Source organism: Anabrus simplex, chromosome 1 (assembly GCF_040414725.1).
Source record: "Anabrus simplex isolate iqAnaSimp1 chromosome 1, ASM4041472v1, whole genome shotgun sequence".
NCBI lineage: Eukaryota > Metazoa > Arthropoda > Insecta > Orthoptera > Tettigoniidae > Anabrus > Anabrus simplex.
Genome location: NC_090265.1, coordinates 1,026,859,356 through 1,026,877,248, shown reverse-complemented (window position 1 = coordinate 1,026,877,248; position 17,893 = coordinate 1,026,859,356). Strand labels below are relative to the sequence as shown.

General features: G+C 41.8%; 1 protein-coding gene across 1 annotated transcript in view; it reads left to right on the top strand.

The window, feature by feature from the left end:
- The window catches only part of LOC136857861 (uncharacterized), an 83,393-nt gene that overhangs the window by 54,819 nt on the left and 10,681 nt on the right, over window positions 1-17,893 (top strand). Inside the window, exons 17-19 of the mRNA XM_068225183.1 lie at window positions 1,432-1,626; window positions 13,723-13,879; window positions 13,958-14,163. Coding sequence (XP_068081284.1) covers window positions 1,432-1,626; window positions 13,723-13,879; window positions 13,958-14,163 — 558 coding nt within the window. The remainder of the gene's footprint in view (window positions 1-1,431; window positions 1,627-13,722; window positions 13,880-13,957; window positions 14,164-17,893) is intronic.

Sequence of the window (17,893 nt, the reverse complement as noted above, 5' to 3'; positions counted from 1 at the left end):
GAAGACTTTCTCTATGACAGTTAAACAACACAAACATGTAAGCATACACATAGTTCGTCCTTTCTAGAACGGATGTTCATAACAACTACTGGTACGTTATATGTTCATGGAAGTTGTTTCGTTTCTCGGTACTTCTTAGGGCCGGGAACTGGACTTGTGTGAATCCATCCTCTATATCTGGTCTTGCAGTATGTCAGCCACTCTTGCTCACACATTCAAGTTCCAGCCGCAACGCCAAGAAACATTTTTGAAAGTTGAATTTAAAACCAATTCCTGCAGTAACGAGACTGGCAGCACGTTTGTTAAACACTAAGCTCATATCTAAACTACAATAATAATCGTCATCATCATCATCATCTGTTTACCCTCTAGGGTCGGCTTTTCCCTCGGACTCAGCGAGGGATCCCACCTCTACCGCCTCAAGGGCAGTGTCCTGGAGCTTCAGACTCTTGGTCGGGGGATACAACTGGGGAGAATGACCAGTACCTCGCCCAGGCGGCCTCACCTGCTATGCTGAACAGGGGCCTTGTGGAGGGATAGGCAAGGAAGAGGGAAGGAAGCGGCCGTGGCCTTAAGTTAGGTACCATCCCGGCATTCACCTGAAAGAGAAGTGGGGAAACCACGGAAAACCACTTCCAGGATGGCTGAGGTGGGAATCGAACCCACCTCTACTCAGTTGACCTCCCGAGGCTGAGTGGACCCCGTTCCAGCCCTCGTACCACTTTTCAAATTTCGTGGCAGAGCCGGGAATCGAACCCGGGCCTCCGGGGGTGGCTGATAATCACGCTAACCACTACACCACAGAGGCGGACAATAATAATCGTACCCCTCGGAATTGGCGTACACTTAAATTTAAAATATATGGCCGAATATTTAAAAAATGACTTATAACAAATAAAAATATTTGCATAAAAATCCCGTAGCAAATTCTTTATCTGCATTTGCTAGCTATAATTTCTGAAATATTCACTTTAATTGAAGGAAAATTGTTACGAAACTGGTATCTGAAGCTCTCAGAGTATGGTCAAGAGTTATTCTGCCCGAAGGCAGGCCCGAACCTCCGCAGAGGTGTTCCTGAGTCGGAGTTTACGTGCGGTAGGGTGGCCAGTTCCTTTCCGCTCCTCCATTCCCCTACCCCCTACGAACAGCGCGTGGCAACCCATCCAACTCCTGACCACGCCCAATGTTGCTTAACTTCGGAGATCTCACGGGATCCGGTGTTTCAACACGGTTACGGCCGTTGGCAGAGTATGGTAATCTACAATTAATTATAGTTTGTTAATTATAATTCATATCTGTATAGACTTATGATGTTACCTCGACTGACAAGTGTAGAATATGAACTTACATTATACAATAGCGTTATAATTAGGTGTAGTTCTTGTGGAAATTATGTAGGCTATTGTTTTAAAATTAGTTCTGATCTTTCAGTATGTCAACCATTGTCGAACAACAACCGTAGCCACTGGGAGCCTTCTAGCTGTGTTAATGACCCTAGTGAGGTTGGAGACCGATGTCGGCTCGTCTGTAAATCTGAATATCAGCTGAGTGGCAGCGCCAGCATTGTCTGTACAGAGGATGGTTGGAGCGCGCCTACAGGCATCGACCAGATACCTTCTTGCAAAAGTAAGTGATGGCTAACATGCTTTAGCCCAAACACCTCAAGTAGTGTAAGTATAACATGTACGATGCAATTATTTAACATTTTTCACGAAAGTATCAATCATGTTTGGAATACGTTCTCTATAACAGTTAAACAACAGAGGCATTTAAATAAAAAATTATACGAGGGTCGAGTCATAAGTCATGGCAACTATTTTTTTCTCACGAACAGGAGACAACACGCTAAATCTAAGATATGCATTTGGAAATATAGGGCATGTACTTATGCATAGTGCCTGAAGACAAATTCCGACTTCAGGAGATTCTCGTAGGAAAGTGACAGAACACAGGCCATTGGTAAACATTGTTTTATTGTGGTATAGACAGCAAATACACAAGACTACGTACAAAGCACAGGTCTCCACTGGTTACAGACCTTCGAAATAATCACCCAAGGTTTCCACTGTGCGTTGCCAGCGGTGGGGCAGGCGCTGAATACCATTCGCTGCATGCGTATCGCTAACGTGTGACACATCTCTCCGAAATGCTGTTACGATGTCCTCTTTGTTAGCAAACCATTGTCCACGTAATGGCTTCTTGACTTTGGGGATTAGATCATAGTCACATAGGTTCAGATCAGGTCAATAACCTGGTGGTGTGGCGTGCATTTCTGTCGCGGAGAACTGCTATTTTAATATGCGATCGTTGCTCCTTCTTGTTGACATCTATTTTGTGACGCTCTCACTCACACACTGAACTTGGGGGCATGCTTAGACCCACACTGTTGTTTACATACACCATCTAGTAGCATCATACGCAAGTACATATCTTACAAGGGAACATCCACAATGGTGAAGTCGCCGATCGCGATGAAACTTAGCAAACACATTGAGGTACATGTAAAAACAATGCCAGCATCAATTTTAGGCGCCAACAGTCATTAGCGCGTTAACTAAGGGGCCTAAAAGTTGCGACATTTCAAGTTCCGCGCGAACAGCGATGAATTCCTCCTGACCAATGCTTAGCCGGAACACTGCTTTGTGCCACACCTCTGCTCCTCCTCCCGTCCGCCCCGCCTGGTTCAGCACCACTCGTTTCCCTCTCCCCGCGCTGCCGTCTGCTTAGCTGTCGAACAGAACCTGTGCTACACTGCGTACGCTATCAGCCTTCCTCATAGCTCTCCCTTGAAATTTCCACATTGTATAGGCAGTTTACATTTTATGAAATATTTATGAAAACGTTTGCGACGAGTCCTTAAGGGCAATGTCACTGAGCGTGTCAAAAATTATTTTTCATCTTCAAGCAAAGCACGGAAGTCACGGTGAAGAAGGTCCGCTGAACTTTCGGGAGCTGCAACTTTATGACGCGATTGAGGGTGTGTGTTCAGCAGTCAACTATTGTCAAATAGGTTTTGACGCTCACGAGGAGATGTCACACTGCGGACATGGGCCGTAATAACGTAGATTGAAGCGTGGTCTTTTGCGCTGCATGTGAAATTGTACCTTTATGATATGTTGATACCGATAACTCTGTCCGACTCGCTGGCTGAACGGTCAGCGTACTGGCCTTCGGTTCAGAGGGTCCCGGGTTCGATTCCTGGCCGGGTCGGGGATTGTAAACTTAATTGGCTGATTCCTACGGTACGGGGGCTGGGTGTATGTGTTGTCTTCATCATCATTTCATCCTCATCACGACGCGCAGGTCGCCTACGGGTGTCAAATAGAAAGACCTGCACTTGGCGAGCCGAACCCGTCCTGGGATATCCCGGCACTAAAAGCCATACGACATTTCATTTCATTACCGATAACACTCTCGTTGTTTTTAAACGAACAGTTGTGTTCTCCGTTGTTCCTGTCAATACATATACACATAACAACATGTATTTTAGTTATTTGTTTTATTTCTCTTCGCAAGCGCGAGGAGAAAGAAGGGGAACGTGCCGGGGAGAACCACTTCGAGGGTAAAAGGCAGTGCAGAGGGTGTGTCTCCAGACGGGAAGTGTGTGTGCCGGCTTAGCATTGGCCAGCAGGTATTCATCGCTGATCGCGCGGAACTTGAAATGTCGCAACTTTTAGTCCCCTTAGTTAACGCGCTAATGAATGTTGGCGCCTAAAATTGATGCTGGCATTGTTTTTACATGTACCTCAATGTGTTTGCCAAGTTCCATCGCGATCGGCGACTTCACCATTGTGGATGTTCCCTTGTTAGATTTTCCGTGTTGTCTCTTGTTCGCGAGAAAAAAAAATATAGTTGCCATGACTTATGACTCGACCTCCGTATTTACCATACAATATTTTATTTTACGGATTTTTGCACTCCTTTTCAGCGAAATTTTCATTTATCTGAAGTGTTAACTGCCGAGGGATTAAGCTCAGTTAGTGGTTTATTACCATTGCACAAGTATTTACGATTTGATCATTACTGCTATTTTGATCTAATAAACAATTATTATTTTCCATAACAGTGCTTGAAATTCACATATGATAAACTAAAGAGCCAATTTTTATAAATAGGCTCATTTTTCATACTCCGAAACTAAGCTTAACAGTGGTCTAAGGTAATGGTGATTAAAACAGAGTTCACGCATGCGTTACACGCCTGTTGATATCACCGTCCATGTGCCGCATTTAATCAGGTAGGACTACCGAAATAACGTGGTCTATTTATCATCATCATCACCATCATCTGTTTACCCTCCAGGGTCGGCTTTTCCCTAGGACACAGCGAGGGATCCCACCTCTACCGCCTCAAGGGCAGTGTCCTGGAGCTTCAGACTCTTGGTCGGGGGATACAACTGGGGAGAATGACCAGTACCTCGCCCAGGCGGCCTCACCTGCTATGCTGAACAGGGGCCTTGTGGAGGGATGGGAAGATTGGAAGGGATAGGCAAGGAAGAGGGAAGGAAGCGGCCGTGGCCTTATGTTAGGTACCATCCCGGCATTCGCCTGGAGAAGTGGGAAACCACGGAAAACCACTTCCAGGATGGCTGAGGTGGGAATCGAACCCACCTCTACTCAGTTGACCTCCCGAGGCTGAGTGGATCCCGTTCCAGCCCTCATACCACTTTTCAAATTTCGTAGCAGAGCCGGGAATCGAACCCGGGCCTCCGGGGGTGGCAGCTAATCACGCTAACCACTACACCACAGAGGCGGACTGGTCTATTTATTCTACATTAAAATCAATATTCAACGCATGTAATGCCAGATATTTAGTTACGATCTCCTGTTTCCTATTGTAAAATTAAGTACATAAAATAACTCTCTGTATCGACAGGTTTCCTCAGGTTAGAAATAAAACTAAGCTCGCTGTTGTTATCTTCCCTTTTTTTTTTTTTTTTTTTTTGCTATTTGCTTTACGTCGCACCGACACAGGTAGGTTTATGGCGACGATGGGATAGGAAAGGCTTAGGAATGGGAAGGAAGCGACCGTGTCCTTAATTAAGGTTCAGCCCCAGCATTTGCCTGGTGTGAAAATGGGAAACCACGGAAAACCATCTTCAGGGCTGCTGACAGTGGGGTTCGAACCCACTATCTCCCGATTACTGGATACTGGCCGCACTTAAGCGACTGCAGCTATCGAGCTCGGTAATATCTTCCTTTTTTTTTTTTTTAGAATTCACTTTGTTCCTGAGGCCTACCGTATCTCATATTAATAAGAGAGCGTATACAGAAGTAGTAATCTGGTTCATGAAAGTTTTCAATTTTCTTTTTCCACTGAAATGTAATATTCACATATTAATATTGTGCATTTGGCATCCGTTCGACAACTATAGACCTTACGAGACACTAGTATGGCAAAATTCTGGCCTGAATAGGGGTTCCTAAATGGCTTAATACATACTAGGTGTATGCATAAGTCTTTTCCGATTTTACTAAGAGATTGTGCTAGCGAACAGTACGCAGCTTATTAATTTGACACATACGTCAGTTTGTTCGTCTGACATTAACCTACCAACGCACACAAGTTGAGTCCACCAAACACTGGCCTCTGTGTTGTATCTTTCAGTGATCATTTCGACGTTTGTATCTGGAAAAGAACATTTGCGGCCCGCATTGCTTTTCTCATTTAATCAAAAGAAAAGGGCTGTGGAAAGTCATCGTTTGCTGGTAGATACATGTGGTGAACACTCTCCGTCGATCAGAACATGTGAGATATGGTTTCGACAGTTTAAACGCTGTGATTTCCATGTGAAACCAGTGCGCGCTATGGTTGACCACGAAAGTGCGAACGCAAGCAATTGCAGGCGTTACTGGATGATGACCCAATTCAAACTTAACCAATTGGCACAAGCATCAAAATGTGTCACAAGAAACAATCAGCAGACGTTTGAGAGCAATGGGCAAGTTCAATAAACTCGGTGAATGGATCCCACATGATTTGAATGAACGGCAAATGGAAATCGCACAGTCACTCGCGAAATACTGCTTCAACGCAACGAAGGAAAATTATTTATGTACCGAATTGCGACGAGTGACGAAAAATAGATTCATTTTGAAACCCCGAAGAGGAGAAAATCGTGGCTGTCACCTGGAAAACCCAGTCCTTCAACACCAAGGCCAAATCGCTTCGGCAAGAAGACCAATCATGCTTTGTGTCTGGTGGGACCAGAGCGGTATTGGGTATTATGAACTCTTGAAGCCCGGCGAAATCGTTAAAGCACAACGCTATCGCTAAGAAATGATTTAAGTTAATCATCATCATCGTCATCATCATTAATCATCACTTATTATCGGTACAGGGAACTTACAACAGTGGAAAAACAGCTGTATTTGCGTGATTTAAATTAATCACGCATTGATCGAAGGACGACCGGAATGGGCCAGAAGACATGGGAAAGTTATTTTGTTACACGCCAATGCGCCGTCTCACACAGAAAAACCAGTGAAAGACACCTTGAAATCGTTTGGATGGGACATCTTTCCGCATCAGACGTGAACTCCCAACCTGGCGCCATCTATCACCTCGTCGCATCAATGGGGCAAGCGCTCACAGAACAGCATTTCAGCAATTTCGAGGAAGTTGAAAATTGGCTCGACGAATGGCTTGCCGCAAAACACAAGTAGTTTTTCTGGCATGGTATTCAAAGCTTACCTGAAAGATGGGCGAAGTTTGTATAAGCCGATGGCCAATATTTTAAATAAACAAAACATGAATTTGCCTTGAAAATTACGTGTTTTCTTTACCACAAAACCCGGCAAAAACTTATGAATACACCTGGTATAGCAACCAAGTGTCTCTCGCACTGAATATTTCAAATAATTTCAATCACTCAATCTTTAAGTGATCATTTACATCTCAATCAACACATATAAGCAAACATAAATGGAAGTTCAAACAAACAAACAAACAAACAAACAAACAAACAAACAAACAAACAAACAAACAAACAAACAAACAAACAAACCATAAACAGTTACATATGCAATGCGATTTGTGATTCCCCAAGAGACGAACGGAAAGGCCTCCTCACCATTAAGTTTCTCAATGATCGCCTCCTTATATAACATACTTTTTTGGAAATCATCATGTAGGCTAGTCCGATAATGTAGTTGTTGAGACTTTGTTCTATTTTGTTTAAGGTTGTAGGTGCGTAGTTCAGCATAGATCCGTTGTTTTCAAAGGGAGTTGGAATAATCCATTTTGGCAGTGTTGTTATGTGAAATATCCCATCTCTCTAAAAATTCAGTAGCTAAGAATTATAAAAAGAATATAAAGCTGTTTTTGGCACTGTTATAAGTTCACTGTACCGATATTAAGTGATTCTTCTGGTTTTAATAAGATTTATGATTTCCTTTTACTTAAAGTCACTTCAGAAGTAAATATCTCTAATTCAAATAGTGGGAAAGTATTACAATACTAGTTCAGTGACGTTTCGTAATCAATTTAAGAAATCGACGAAAATTGGAAAACTGTGCGTGAAACAAAGGTAGCTTACATGTTATTTTGAAAACGTGAAATGCTTGAAACTGCGATCAAGGTAATTTGATTATTCTGCAATCAAGAAAGTAATTATTAACCATGTACTAGTCTGTAGGTATTTATGTTGTTATGAAATACTAACAATTTAAAGAATGCAACTTTCTCTACAAGTCCGTGGAAATCAAAACCTTCTTTTTCAAATGAATACGAAAACTGGACAGATTACATTAAAGCCACGTGAAGACTGATTATTTTAAAACTACAATTTGGCAAACGTCCGATTTTGATCGTAGAACGAGCTAACGAATAATGCACCAAATTTATCATGTACTTAACAATTATTTTGTAGGACGAAAAAAAATTGTCTACTTTTAGGATTCCAACGCCCCTTAACGTGACAGATTCTTGTCAGCAGATTCACTCTATTCAGGACAAAATTGCTGTCACAGGGTTCTTTTACGATAAAGAGCAGTAGAAGGGATTGAAACCTATTATTATTATTATTATATTATTATTATTATTATTATTATTATTATTATTATTATTATTATTATTATTATTATTATTTACATTTCACTCATCACGGTGGTTCACCGGCCATGGGACGGACTCTTGTCAAGTTTTCCCAACCTCTATAGCTGGATAGAACGATACTTTCATACGGTAGGTCTTCAGAATGACAGCCTCTTGCATTTGTGGTAGTGCGTAGGCGATGTCCAGATCTCGCACGTGTTGTTGCAGCTTATTGTGCACTAGTCCTTTGGCGGGGATGACTTAAAGCTTCACAATTGCCAAGTCCATTTCGCACAGTTTTCGAGCTTCCACAGCGAGGTCAATCTTCTGGACTTGGTCCTGGAGACCGTCACATCCAGCAGATCATTCTTCCTGAGATCTTTGCCAAAAAGGACAATATATGGCATGCTTTATATTATTATTATTATTATTATTATTATTATTATTATTATTATTATTATTATTATTATTGCTTACTTTGGTCTGCGGGAAACAGCTGGTTTACTGATTCATCTCTTCATCTCCTCCCATAATTGTTCATTCTTTCACTGAGGTCCCTCCTTCTTTGTTCTGACCACATGGTCTTGGTCTTTGAACGTTGTTCCCAGAATCCCTTGAATTTATCATAGTTTGAAACTTCTCAATTCCAGATCTCATTTTTGTGAATCCCAACTTTGTCCATCCACATGTTTTCTTGTTTCCTGGACCCATTTTCTGGCTGTCTTTAGGCCTACGTTGATGATATATAATTGAAAATTCATTTTGTCAGCCAACTCTCACTCATTCTCACATGGTATTCGTAGCGCAGCTGTGAGCTTGCATCCGGGAGATAGTGGGTTCGAGTCTCACTGTCGGCAGACCTGAAGATGTTTTTCCGTGGTTTCTAATTTCCTCACCTGGCAAGTGCTGGGGCTGTATCTTAATTGAGGCCACAACCGGTTCTTTCCCACTCCCTGGCCTTTCCTATCCCATCGTCGCCATAAGATCTATCTGTGTCGGTGTGACGTAAAGCAATTTAAAAGAAAGGTACGGTATCGAAAAAATTCAATCTTTCATTATGCATTATGTCGGTAATTTTCTCTGCATGCCTGTTTAGGTCTTAATTTTTCCTCTTCCACCAAGCACCGTAGTTTCCCTTAACTAGTCCTAGCACATTTCTTAGAATTTCTTCTTTACCTCCTCAATTTCCATTTCCTTACTCAGTATTGGGCATTTTGAGCTATACAATGCCTCTGTCTTGACAACTGTTGTATAATGCCTAACCTTTGCTTTGTAAGAAATTGCTCTCTAAGTGTATGTATTTTGCGTTAGACTATAGGCATATGCTAGTTGTATTTTCTTATGACTTGCTTTATTCACTTCCTTATCAAACCCATTTGGTTGGTTCCATTCACCCAAATATTTAAATTTGTCAACTCTTTTAGGGTTTCTAAATTTTATTTTCAGATTCTTATCGTTATCGTGTCTGTATTCTTTATACTTTTAACATATTATTATTATTATTATTATTATTATTATTATTATTATTATTATTATTATTATTATTATTGAGGCGCCTTCTCCTAGTGGAGGTTGGTGGTCCACATAGCCAGGTCCGAACGTGATGTTGCAGCATGGAAAGCATCTTCTGAAGTTCAGTTGTGCCATCTTCGGATGTCCTTCAATTCGAACTTTGTTGTCGTTCACTTTGATCTTTCCAAAACTGCTGGGCTTTCTAGTCATAGCAACGTTGAAAGAATTCCCCCCTGGAGATCAGAATGGGGGAATAGAAACTCCGGATAATAATTTTACGTTAAACACAGCCATGCCATGTGAACTTAAAGGGATATCCTTCAGGATCTTTAATGCAGTGGTTTCCCGTTGCCTTCCGCATCCTAATGCCGACTGAGCCAACTATGGACTACGAAGATTAACCAAACTGGTTTTCAGCTAACAAGGGATTGGTTTCACGTTCTTAAGAACTTTTTTCCTAGTCCATATCTCTTTCATTTTCTGGCTTTGTAGTTGTCTAGCTGCTTCTGATCTCTTTGGCCTCTGCCTCTTCTTATTCTGTGGGTCTTCCTTTAATATTTTCCGAAAAGTTTGTCTGTCCTGGATATAGGAATCAGAGATGTTGAAAGTTTGAAAATCTTGTTTAACTTGCTTGTACCACAGTGATGTTGTTTTCTTGCAGGAGCTGGCTCTGTGGATGACGATGGTCAGTCTTGACTCGTTCATTCTCTCAAGGTGTCATAGAATTGGAGGTGTCTCTTGATAATGGTGTCCATTAGAAGTTCTTGCTTTAGGTGTAGATCATCGTTGGGCCTGAGTTACCTTGCTCCATTTATGATCCTTGGGCCTAAGATCTTTCTCAAGATGGTTCTTTCCCTGACCTATAGTTTCTGTATGAGTTTTGTTCCTTTGATGGTTAGGGTTTCAGCTGCATAGAGGACCTAGGTCTGATTACAGCGTTAAAGTGTCTTAATTTCGCATTGATGGATATAGATTTCTTCTGGCAAACATTAATGTATTGGTTGTATGTAATATGCAGTTTCCTAATCCCTTCTTCAAATGCGTTGTTGATCTTCAAGTCTTCACTGATCCATTCACTGAAACTTTTAAATTCTCTGACTTTGCGGACCCTGTTGCAGGGAAGAAGGTATTCTGGTTCAGATTTGCCATTTGTCATGATCACTGTTTTCTCGTAAGACTACTGAAGTCTAGTCTTGGAAGCTATGGATTGAAGTGTATTTATCTGGTCTATTGCTGTTTCAATCGAATCTGCTAGTATAGCTACATCATCCCGGAAAGCGATACAATCCACTCGGGTATTTATTTAGTTTTTCCTGTTTATTACTCTTAGACCTGTTTCAGAGAGTGTTTTCCTCCATTTTAGGATAACTTTTCCTAATACACAATTATGCAATATGGGTGACATTCCATATCCCTGCCTTTTTTTTAAATGCTATTTTTTCGGGGCGTCGACCCATGTGGATCTTTTGCCCATATTGTATGAACCTGCGTGTAATTGGAATGTTGGTAGTGTGAAATGTTGTTTGTGCCTTACTCCTGTTTTAACCTCAAAAGGATCAAAGATTTTTCCTCTGAACTTGAATTTAGATAGGGTGTTTGTTATGGTGCACTTGACTATTTTTAATGTCTTATGATAAAGCCCGAGTTCTTGCAGGATATTGAATGGAACCGCTCTTTCAACAGAGTCGTAAGGCTTTCTAAGTCAATAAATAGGATTACGAAATTTGTATACTTTTTCTTAGTCTGCATAATAATGGATTTAAGGTTGCGTATTAGTTCAATACATGATCAGCCCTCCCGAAAACCTGCTTGTTATTCTCCAATTTCTTTATCTAGCTGAGATTCTAATTTTTGAGTAGTATCTTAGAGATAATTTTGTATGTTACTGAGAGAAGGGAAATGTCTCTATAATTGCTAACATCGTTCTCTATGCCCCTTTTTGTGCGTAGGGTGTATTAGAGCAGTGGTCCATTCTGCAGGGAGTTCTTGCTTAATCCATATGTCTTGTATAATTTTAGTCAAGATGTCTATTGTTCTGCTATCTGCATTCTTCCAAGGCTCTGGTATGATTGAGTCTTCCCCGCTGGCTTTTGTCGTTCTTGAGTTCTTTGATGGTTTGTTCCACCTCATCTCTTGATGGCAATGGAGCATCTTCAGGCTTGTTGAAGGGTAGTTGTTCTTTTGGTGGTTTACAATTTAATTATTGTTCAAAGTATCTCGCTAAGATCTCACCGTTTTCTTGATCAGTTATACGTTTTGTACCTTCCGGGTCTTTGAAGATAAGCGACGAAGGCTCATATTTCTGGGGAATTCTTTTGAATATTTTGTGGAAATTTCTTGTATTGTTCTTCTTGGAGTCTTGTTCGATGGATTCAAGGGTATCTTTATCAAAGCTCCTTTTCGTCTTTCGGATCACTTTGGTAGTTTGCTTTCTTATTTTAAAAAGTAGAGCCAATCTGGTTGACTTTTAGTTTTTACCACCTTCCCTACGCTCCTTGTCTCCCTTTTATGGCGTTCTCACTTTCTTGGTTTCACCATGGATGTTTATGTTTCTTCTTAAGAGAAATTGTTTCCTGTGAGGTTGAGATTACTGCTTCTTTCAGCTGTTCCCAGGTTTTAGGAGGCGAGTTTCCGATGCGTTGGCTTAAGTGTCCTTTGAAAGTTGCGCGGTCTTTGACTTTTACTGTATCATATTTAGGGACGGGTTTCTGTGCTTTCCTCTGGTTAATTTTATAGTTTCTGGGGATAAAGTTTAGTTTCACTTTGGAGATGTAGTGATGAGAATAAACTTTCGCGTTCCTGAGTACCTTTACATTCCAAATCCTTTTACCATATTTGTATGAAATGGCTACGTGATCAATTTGCTATTCTTCCAAACGTGAACATCGCTTCTTTCATATCTACTGTTTCCTTGGAAGGTATTTGAACCACGTGGATTTCATTCTCAACGAAAACATTCTGCAAGTATCTATCAGACGCTGTCCAGTGAGGTTAGTTCTCTTATGAGCTGGGTACTGGCCAACTATATCAGAATACTTCTTTTCTCTACCTATTTGTGCGTTGAAATCGCTCATTAAAATGAGAGTATGGTGATAGGTAATTCTATGAATTGTTGAATGAAGGTCTTCCCATTATTGTTCCACAGTCTCAGGATTTCTGTAATTATCTTGATTTGCTGGAGCATGGGCATTGATGATAGTGTATCCTTTATTGGTACTTCGGAAGGACAGAGATGAGATTCTGCTTGAAGTCGAGGAGAATCGTGTGATATTGTTGATTATCTTCTTTGATGCAATAAATCCTGTTTCATGTTGTTTGAGAATTTTCTTCCCTGGTTTGCCTTTTAATATTCGGTATCACTCTGACTCAAAGGAATCCTCGTCTCCAAACCAAGTCTCTTGAACTGCCATTATTAATACCTGCTGTTGAGTCATCAGGTCGGTGATCTCTTTCAATTTCTGAGTGAATTGGTGTTGAAATTCACTATGTAACTTATTTTCTTTAGTCTGAATGGAGATACTGTGCATGACGGTGAGGGCTCTTCAGACTGCGATGGCCCTCTTATACCACCTTGGTTTGTTGCTGTGGATTTAAGGCTATCCTTATTAGGTAGTTTTCCTTTGGTTTGTTTCCTCCATGCTCTACCATTTTGATTAAAATGGGTTTGATGTGCCTGAATTTCCTCAGTACTTCTGATACTGCTTAAGTTGTTACCTAAGAGTAAAAAAATGGTCGCCCCTAACATGGGGAACAGACACCGACCAGTTCACCGCCCAATGCGGGTACAGACACGAACAGATTTGTTGACTGAAGACAGTTCCCCCGCTTTATCAACCGTTGGGACAGTTTATCCTCCTACGCCTCCAAAACCGTTGACCATCTTCATTGCCTCAGTCGATCCGCGGATGTATTATTTGGCAATGCCTTATTCACACCTGTCCTCTATAACTACAGGAATATCCCCTATCAGCCATATGAGACGCGCTGTGTCGAGGTTAAGGAACCCCCCCCCGCCCAGTGTCTCACACGGTGTTATGTCCAGCTCGTACTCACTTCAGAACGAGACTCCCGTGTGAGCTGACTGACCACGATATTTATTATTATTATTTTCGCTATCATTACTAGTAGAAATAGATAAATATACTTACACATTCTTTTATTCTTGGCTTGTTTCAGCAATCAACGAGACTGCGGAAGATTTTGTGAACACTATCAATGAAACCATGGGACAAAAGGCCAATCTCCTGTTTGTACTCGATGAGTCAGGGAGCGTAAGCCCTCCGAACTTTAAGATAGAACAGGAATTTGTGAAGAGCGTCGTCAGTGCTTTCCCGTGAGTATTAGAATGTATATTCCACAAAAATGAATCTATTAATTTGTGACATTTTTGACGTAGTTCTTGTATACTCAGGTTGTCCGTCAATAGATCTGCTGGAGTTATCACGTTCGACAGCCAGGCAGCGGTGGACATCTCTGTAAGGGAATCCCGCACATGCAGTTTCCTTGATGGAGTGGATAGGATTAGATATAATGGGGGAGGCACAGATATTCTCCGTGCCCTCAACCTGGCTTACGACGAAATATTAGCAAATGCCATCCACAATCTTACACTTGTCTGTAAGTATAATTCTTGTTTCAGTTTGAAAGCAAGGGTAACAACACCCAGTTCATACTTTTAGGCAGTACTTTGACAACTAAGTTCTTTCCTCACAAATGTAATCGAAGTTATAAACGTTATTCAAAATCCAAAGGCTGTTTCCAGTCACTCGACCGGGTCAGGAATGAAATAAATTAATCCTCCATCTAGCGTCGAGGATAGGAATTGTGCCGGTTGCCGAAGCCTGTCGCACTCCTCTGGGGCAATGATTAGTGATTGACAAATGAAATGATATTGGAGAGTGTTGCTAGAATGAAAGATGACATGGAAAACCGGAGTGCCCAGAGAAAAACCTGTCCCGTCTCCACTTTGTCCAGCACATATCTTACATGGAGTGTGCAGGATCCGAACCATGGAACCCAGCGGTGAGAGGCCGGTGCGTTGCCACCCGATCCACGGAGGCTCACTGTAAACGCTATTTATCCTCCTTATTCCTTGCCAACGCTTCTGACGACATCTTTTAACAACATGGGCGCCAATATGATAGTTTGTAGGGGGTTGGGGCTAGACCTGGGGTATGTAGTATTTTTAATATTTTGGAAGATGAATGGCAGTTTGTATTCCGCGGTAGAATAACACCCACGCTATCCCCTGCCTGTTGTTGGGGGTGGCACTACCACTTCTACGTAATAGCGACTTTAAAACCATTTTCTTGAGAGAAAAAATACACCTGACTCTATTACATTTTCTCTTTTCCGTGAGAGCTAATGGGGGCGGGAGGGGGCGGCCCCCTTGCCCCGGGCATGGGTGCCCTTGTTTAACAATACGTTCCATAACTAGTCGTGCCATCCTATAACAACCACTTAATGTGGCCAGACCAAACTTTATCCAATCTCCATTCAACCGGGAATATATTTTTGAACTTATTTTCTTTTCATAGAAAAGTAACGCAATCTGTCTTCAACACTATTACCGGCCGATTCCCTCTTACTTTGTTTTGGAGATGATTAAGTTTGAGCGTGGGATGCAATCCGATCATCACTAACTTTTTCAGCTTCTTTATTAATATTAATCTGAATTGTACCCATGGCAGTTACTTACGTGAAATTAAATAACATGAATCACTTATAATAATTGTTGACATTCCACCCTTCAAAATCGAACAATGCTCGACGTATAGCATGTATTTGTACTTCTATTTTTGATTCTGTGTAAAATAACAATCAAATGAGCATACAATAGTGTGACAATTAGTTGGTAAAAACTTAAAATTACAGACAAGAACAAAATGTCATAATATGGACTCTACCTTTGATGCACAGGTGGAGGTGCTTATTTTATATGAACAGACGTTATAGGGTAGGGTTCACACTGAAATGGGCTGCTTGTCACAGAGACCAGAAAAGCTCTTGATATTTTTTGCAAGACATCTTATATGGCTTAGAAAATAGCACCTACACCGACGACAATGGATCACACAAACATCTCTTCTGTCTCTTTGTACATTTGGAATAGGATTTAATTCGGCATTCACAAGGAGCTCAATAAGCTCCCACCCAACGGACCACTCTGAAGGAGATTAGGACTAGCAAACATGAGATTTGTTCTGCTGAAATCGTTAACACCTTACGGATAAAACTCCCACAGAGAATGGATGTTGATTTATCTAGTACTTTGTATACCCGCGTAATGCTCAACATATAGCATGCATTTCTACTTCTGTCTTTGATTCTGTGTAAAATAACAATCGAATGAGCATACAATAGTGTGAAAATTAGTTGGGACAAACTTGAAAATTAGAGACAAAAACAAAATGTCATAATATGGACATCTCATATACATTTTAATGAGAATCGTGACCTATTTTCACTTTAATCACTTATTTCGTCCCGTAACACATCGAATGAAGCCCGCCGCTGTGGTGCACAGCCCGTAGGCCGGTTTTCGATTCCCGGTTCTGCCACGCAGTTTGGAAACTGGTACGACGGGGTCCACTCAGACTCGAGAGGTCAACTAAGTAGACGGGGTTTGATTCTCACCTCAGCCATCCTCGCAGTGGATTTCCGTGGTTTCCCCACTTCTCTGGGCAAATGTGACGGTACCTAACTTAAGGCCACGGACGCATCTTTCCCTCTTCCTTACCTATCCCTTCCCATCTCTCCATCCCCCACAAGGCCCCCTGTTCTGCATGGGCAAGGTACTAGTTGTATCTCCGATCAAATGTTTCACGCTCCAGGACACTGCCCCTGAGGTGGTAGAGGTAGGATCCTCGCTAAGTCCGGGGGTGAGGGGACCCAAACGTTTAGGGTTCGATTGTCCAACTCTTGTCGCGTTTACTGACGTCAATCTTATCAGAGGAGTTAATGCAATGAAATGAAGAAAGTGATATATGATAGTAGGAAGGGAGAGGGGTGCCGGTGCCGGCAAATAGCCTACGCCTGTCGAATAGCACCAAGGGGTCTGCTCAAGACTAAACGTCCCCATCCGACGGACGATTCAGCATCAACAACGTCATACGCCCTCACTCCATATGAGCACTTCGGAGAGGTTTATAATTTAAATCCAGGCTTTTGGCACGCAATCTAGTGATTAGACATGATATATATCCACCTCCTCCACCCTGCCAGGCAACATTCTGGTAGTGAAAAGTTTTTCGATCAACGGGACTAGACACGGCTAACCACAGTGTCAGACCATTTAGAATTTACCGCCTTAACGATCATGGCTACCCGACAAATCAACTGTGGAGGATAAACAGTTAAATAAAATATACCTCCTCAAATGATAAAACAAGCCACAGTTAATTATAGCTTATTATTTTATATTTAAGTGGTTAACTGTGCATAAGTTAGAATAAAAAAATAAGAAGGTGTGTGTCCGCCTCTGTGGTGTAGTGGTTAGTGTGATAAGCTGCCACCCCCGGAGGCCCGGGTTCGATTCCCGGTTCTGCAACGAAATTTGAAAAAGTGACACGAGGGCTGGAACGGGGTCCACGCAGCCTCGGTAGGTCAAGTGAGTAGAGATGGGTTCGATTCCCACCTCAGACATCCTGGAAGTGGTTTTCCGTGGTTTCCCACTTCTCCTCCAGGCAAATACTGGGATGGTACCTAACTTAAGGCCACGGCCGATTCCTTCCCTCTTCCTTGTATATCCCTTCCAAACGTTCCATCCCCCACCAAGGCCCCTGTTCAACATAACAGGTGAGGCCGCCTGAGCGAGATACTGGTCATTCTCCCCAGTAGTATCCCACGACCCAATGTCTTACGCTCCAGGACAGTGCCCTTGAGACGGTAGAGGTGGGATCCCTCGCTGATTCCGAGGGAAAAACCAACACTGGAGGGTAAACAGAAGAAGAAGAAGAAGAAGAAGAAGAAGAAACTATGTGTACGCAGTGTCCGGAGACTATAGTATACGAAGACCAATGCTTGAATTCGGAAGTCCATTTATCTCGGTTAAAATTATATCAAGTGTATCAGTGCGTCACAACTGACAATGAAATTTGGGCACCTGGAAACAAAATTGACATAATTGAAGTAGAACGTCTTATATTAGTTCCAGAAGAGCAACCTTTAAGAAGGGTGGTACTCTTGCTCCGGTAGGAGGACATCGGTCATCATGCTGCTTTGTTAGCTGAGTGGTAAAGCGCTTCGTTCGTATAGCGAGCGCATGGTTGATAGTTCAAACTCTCAGAAGTAATTTTAAGTTTTTAAAGTTATATAGAATGACATTTTCATTTCCTCTTTACAAATT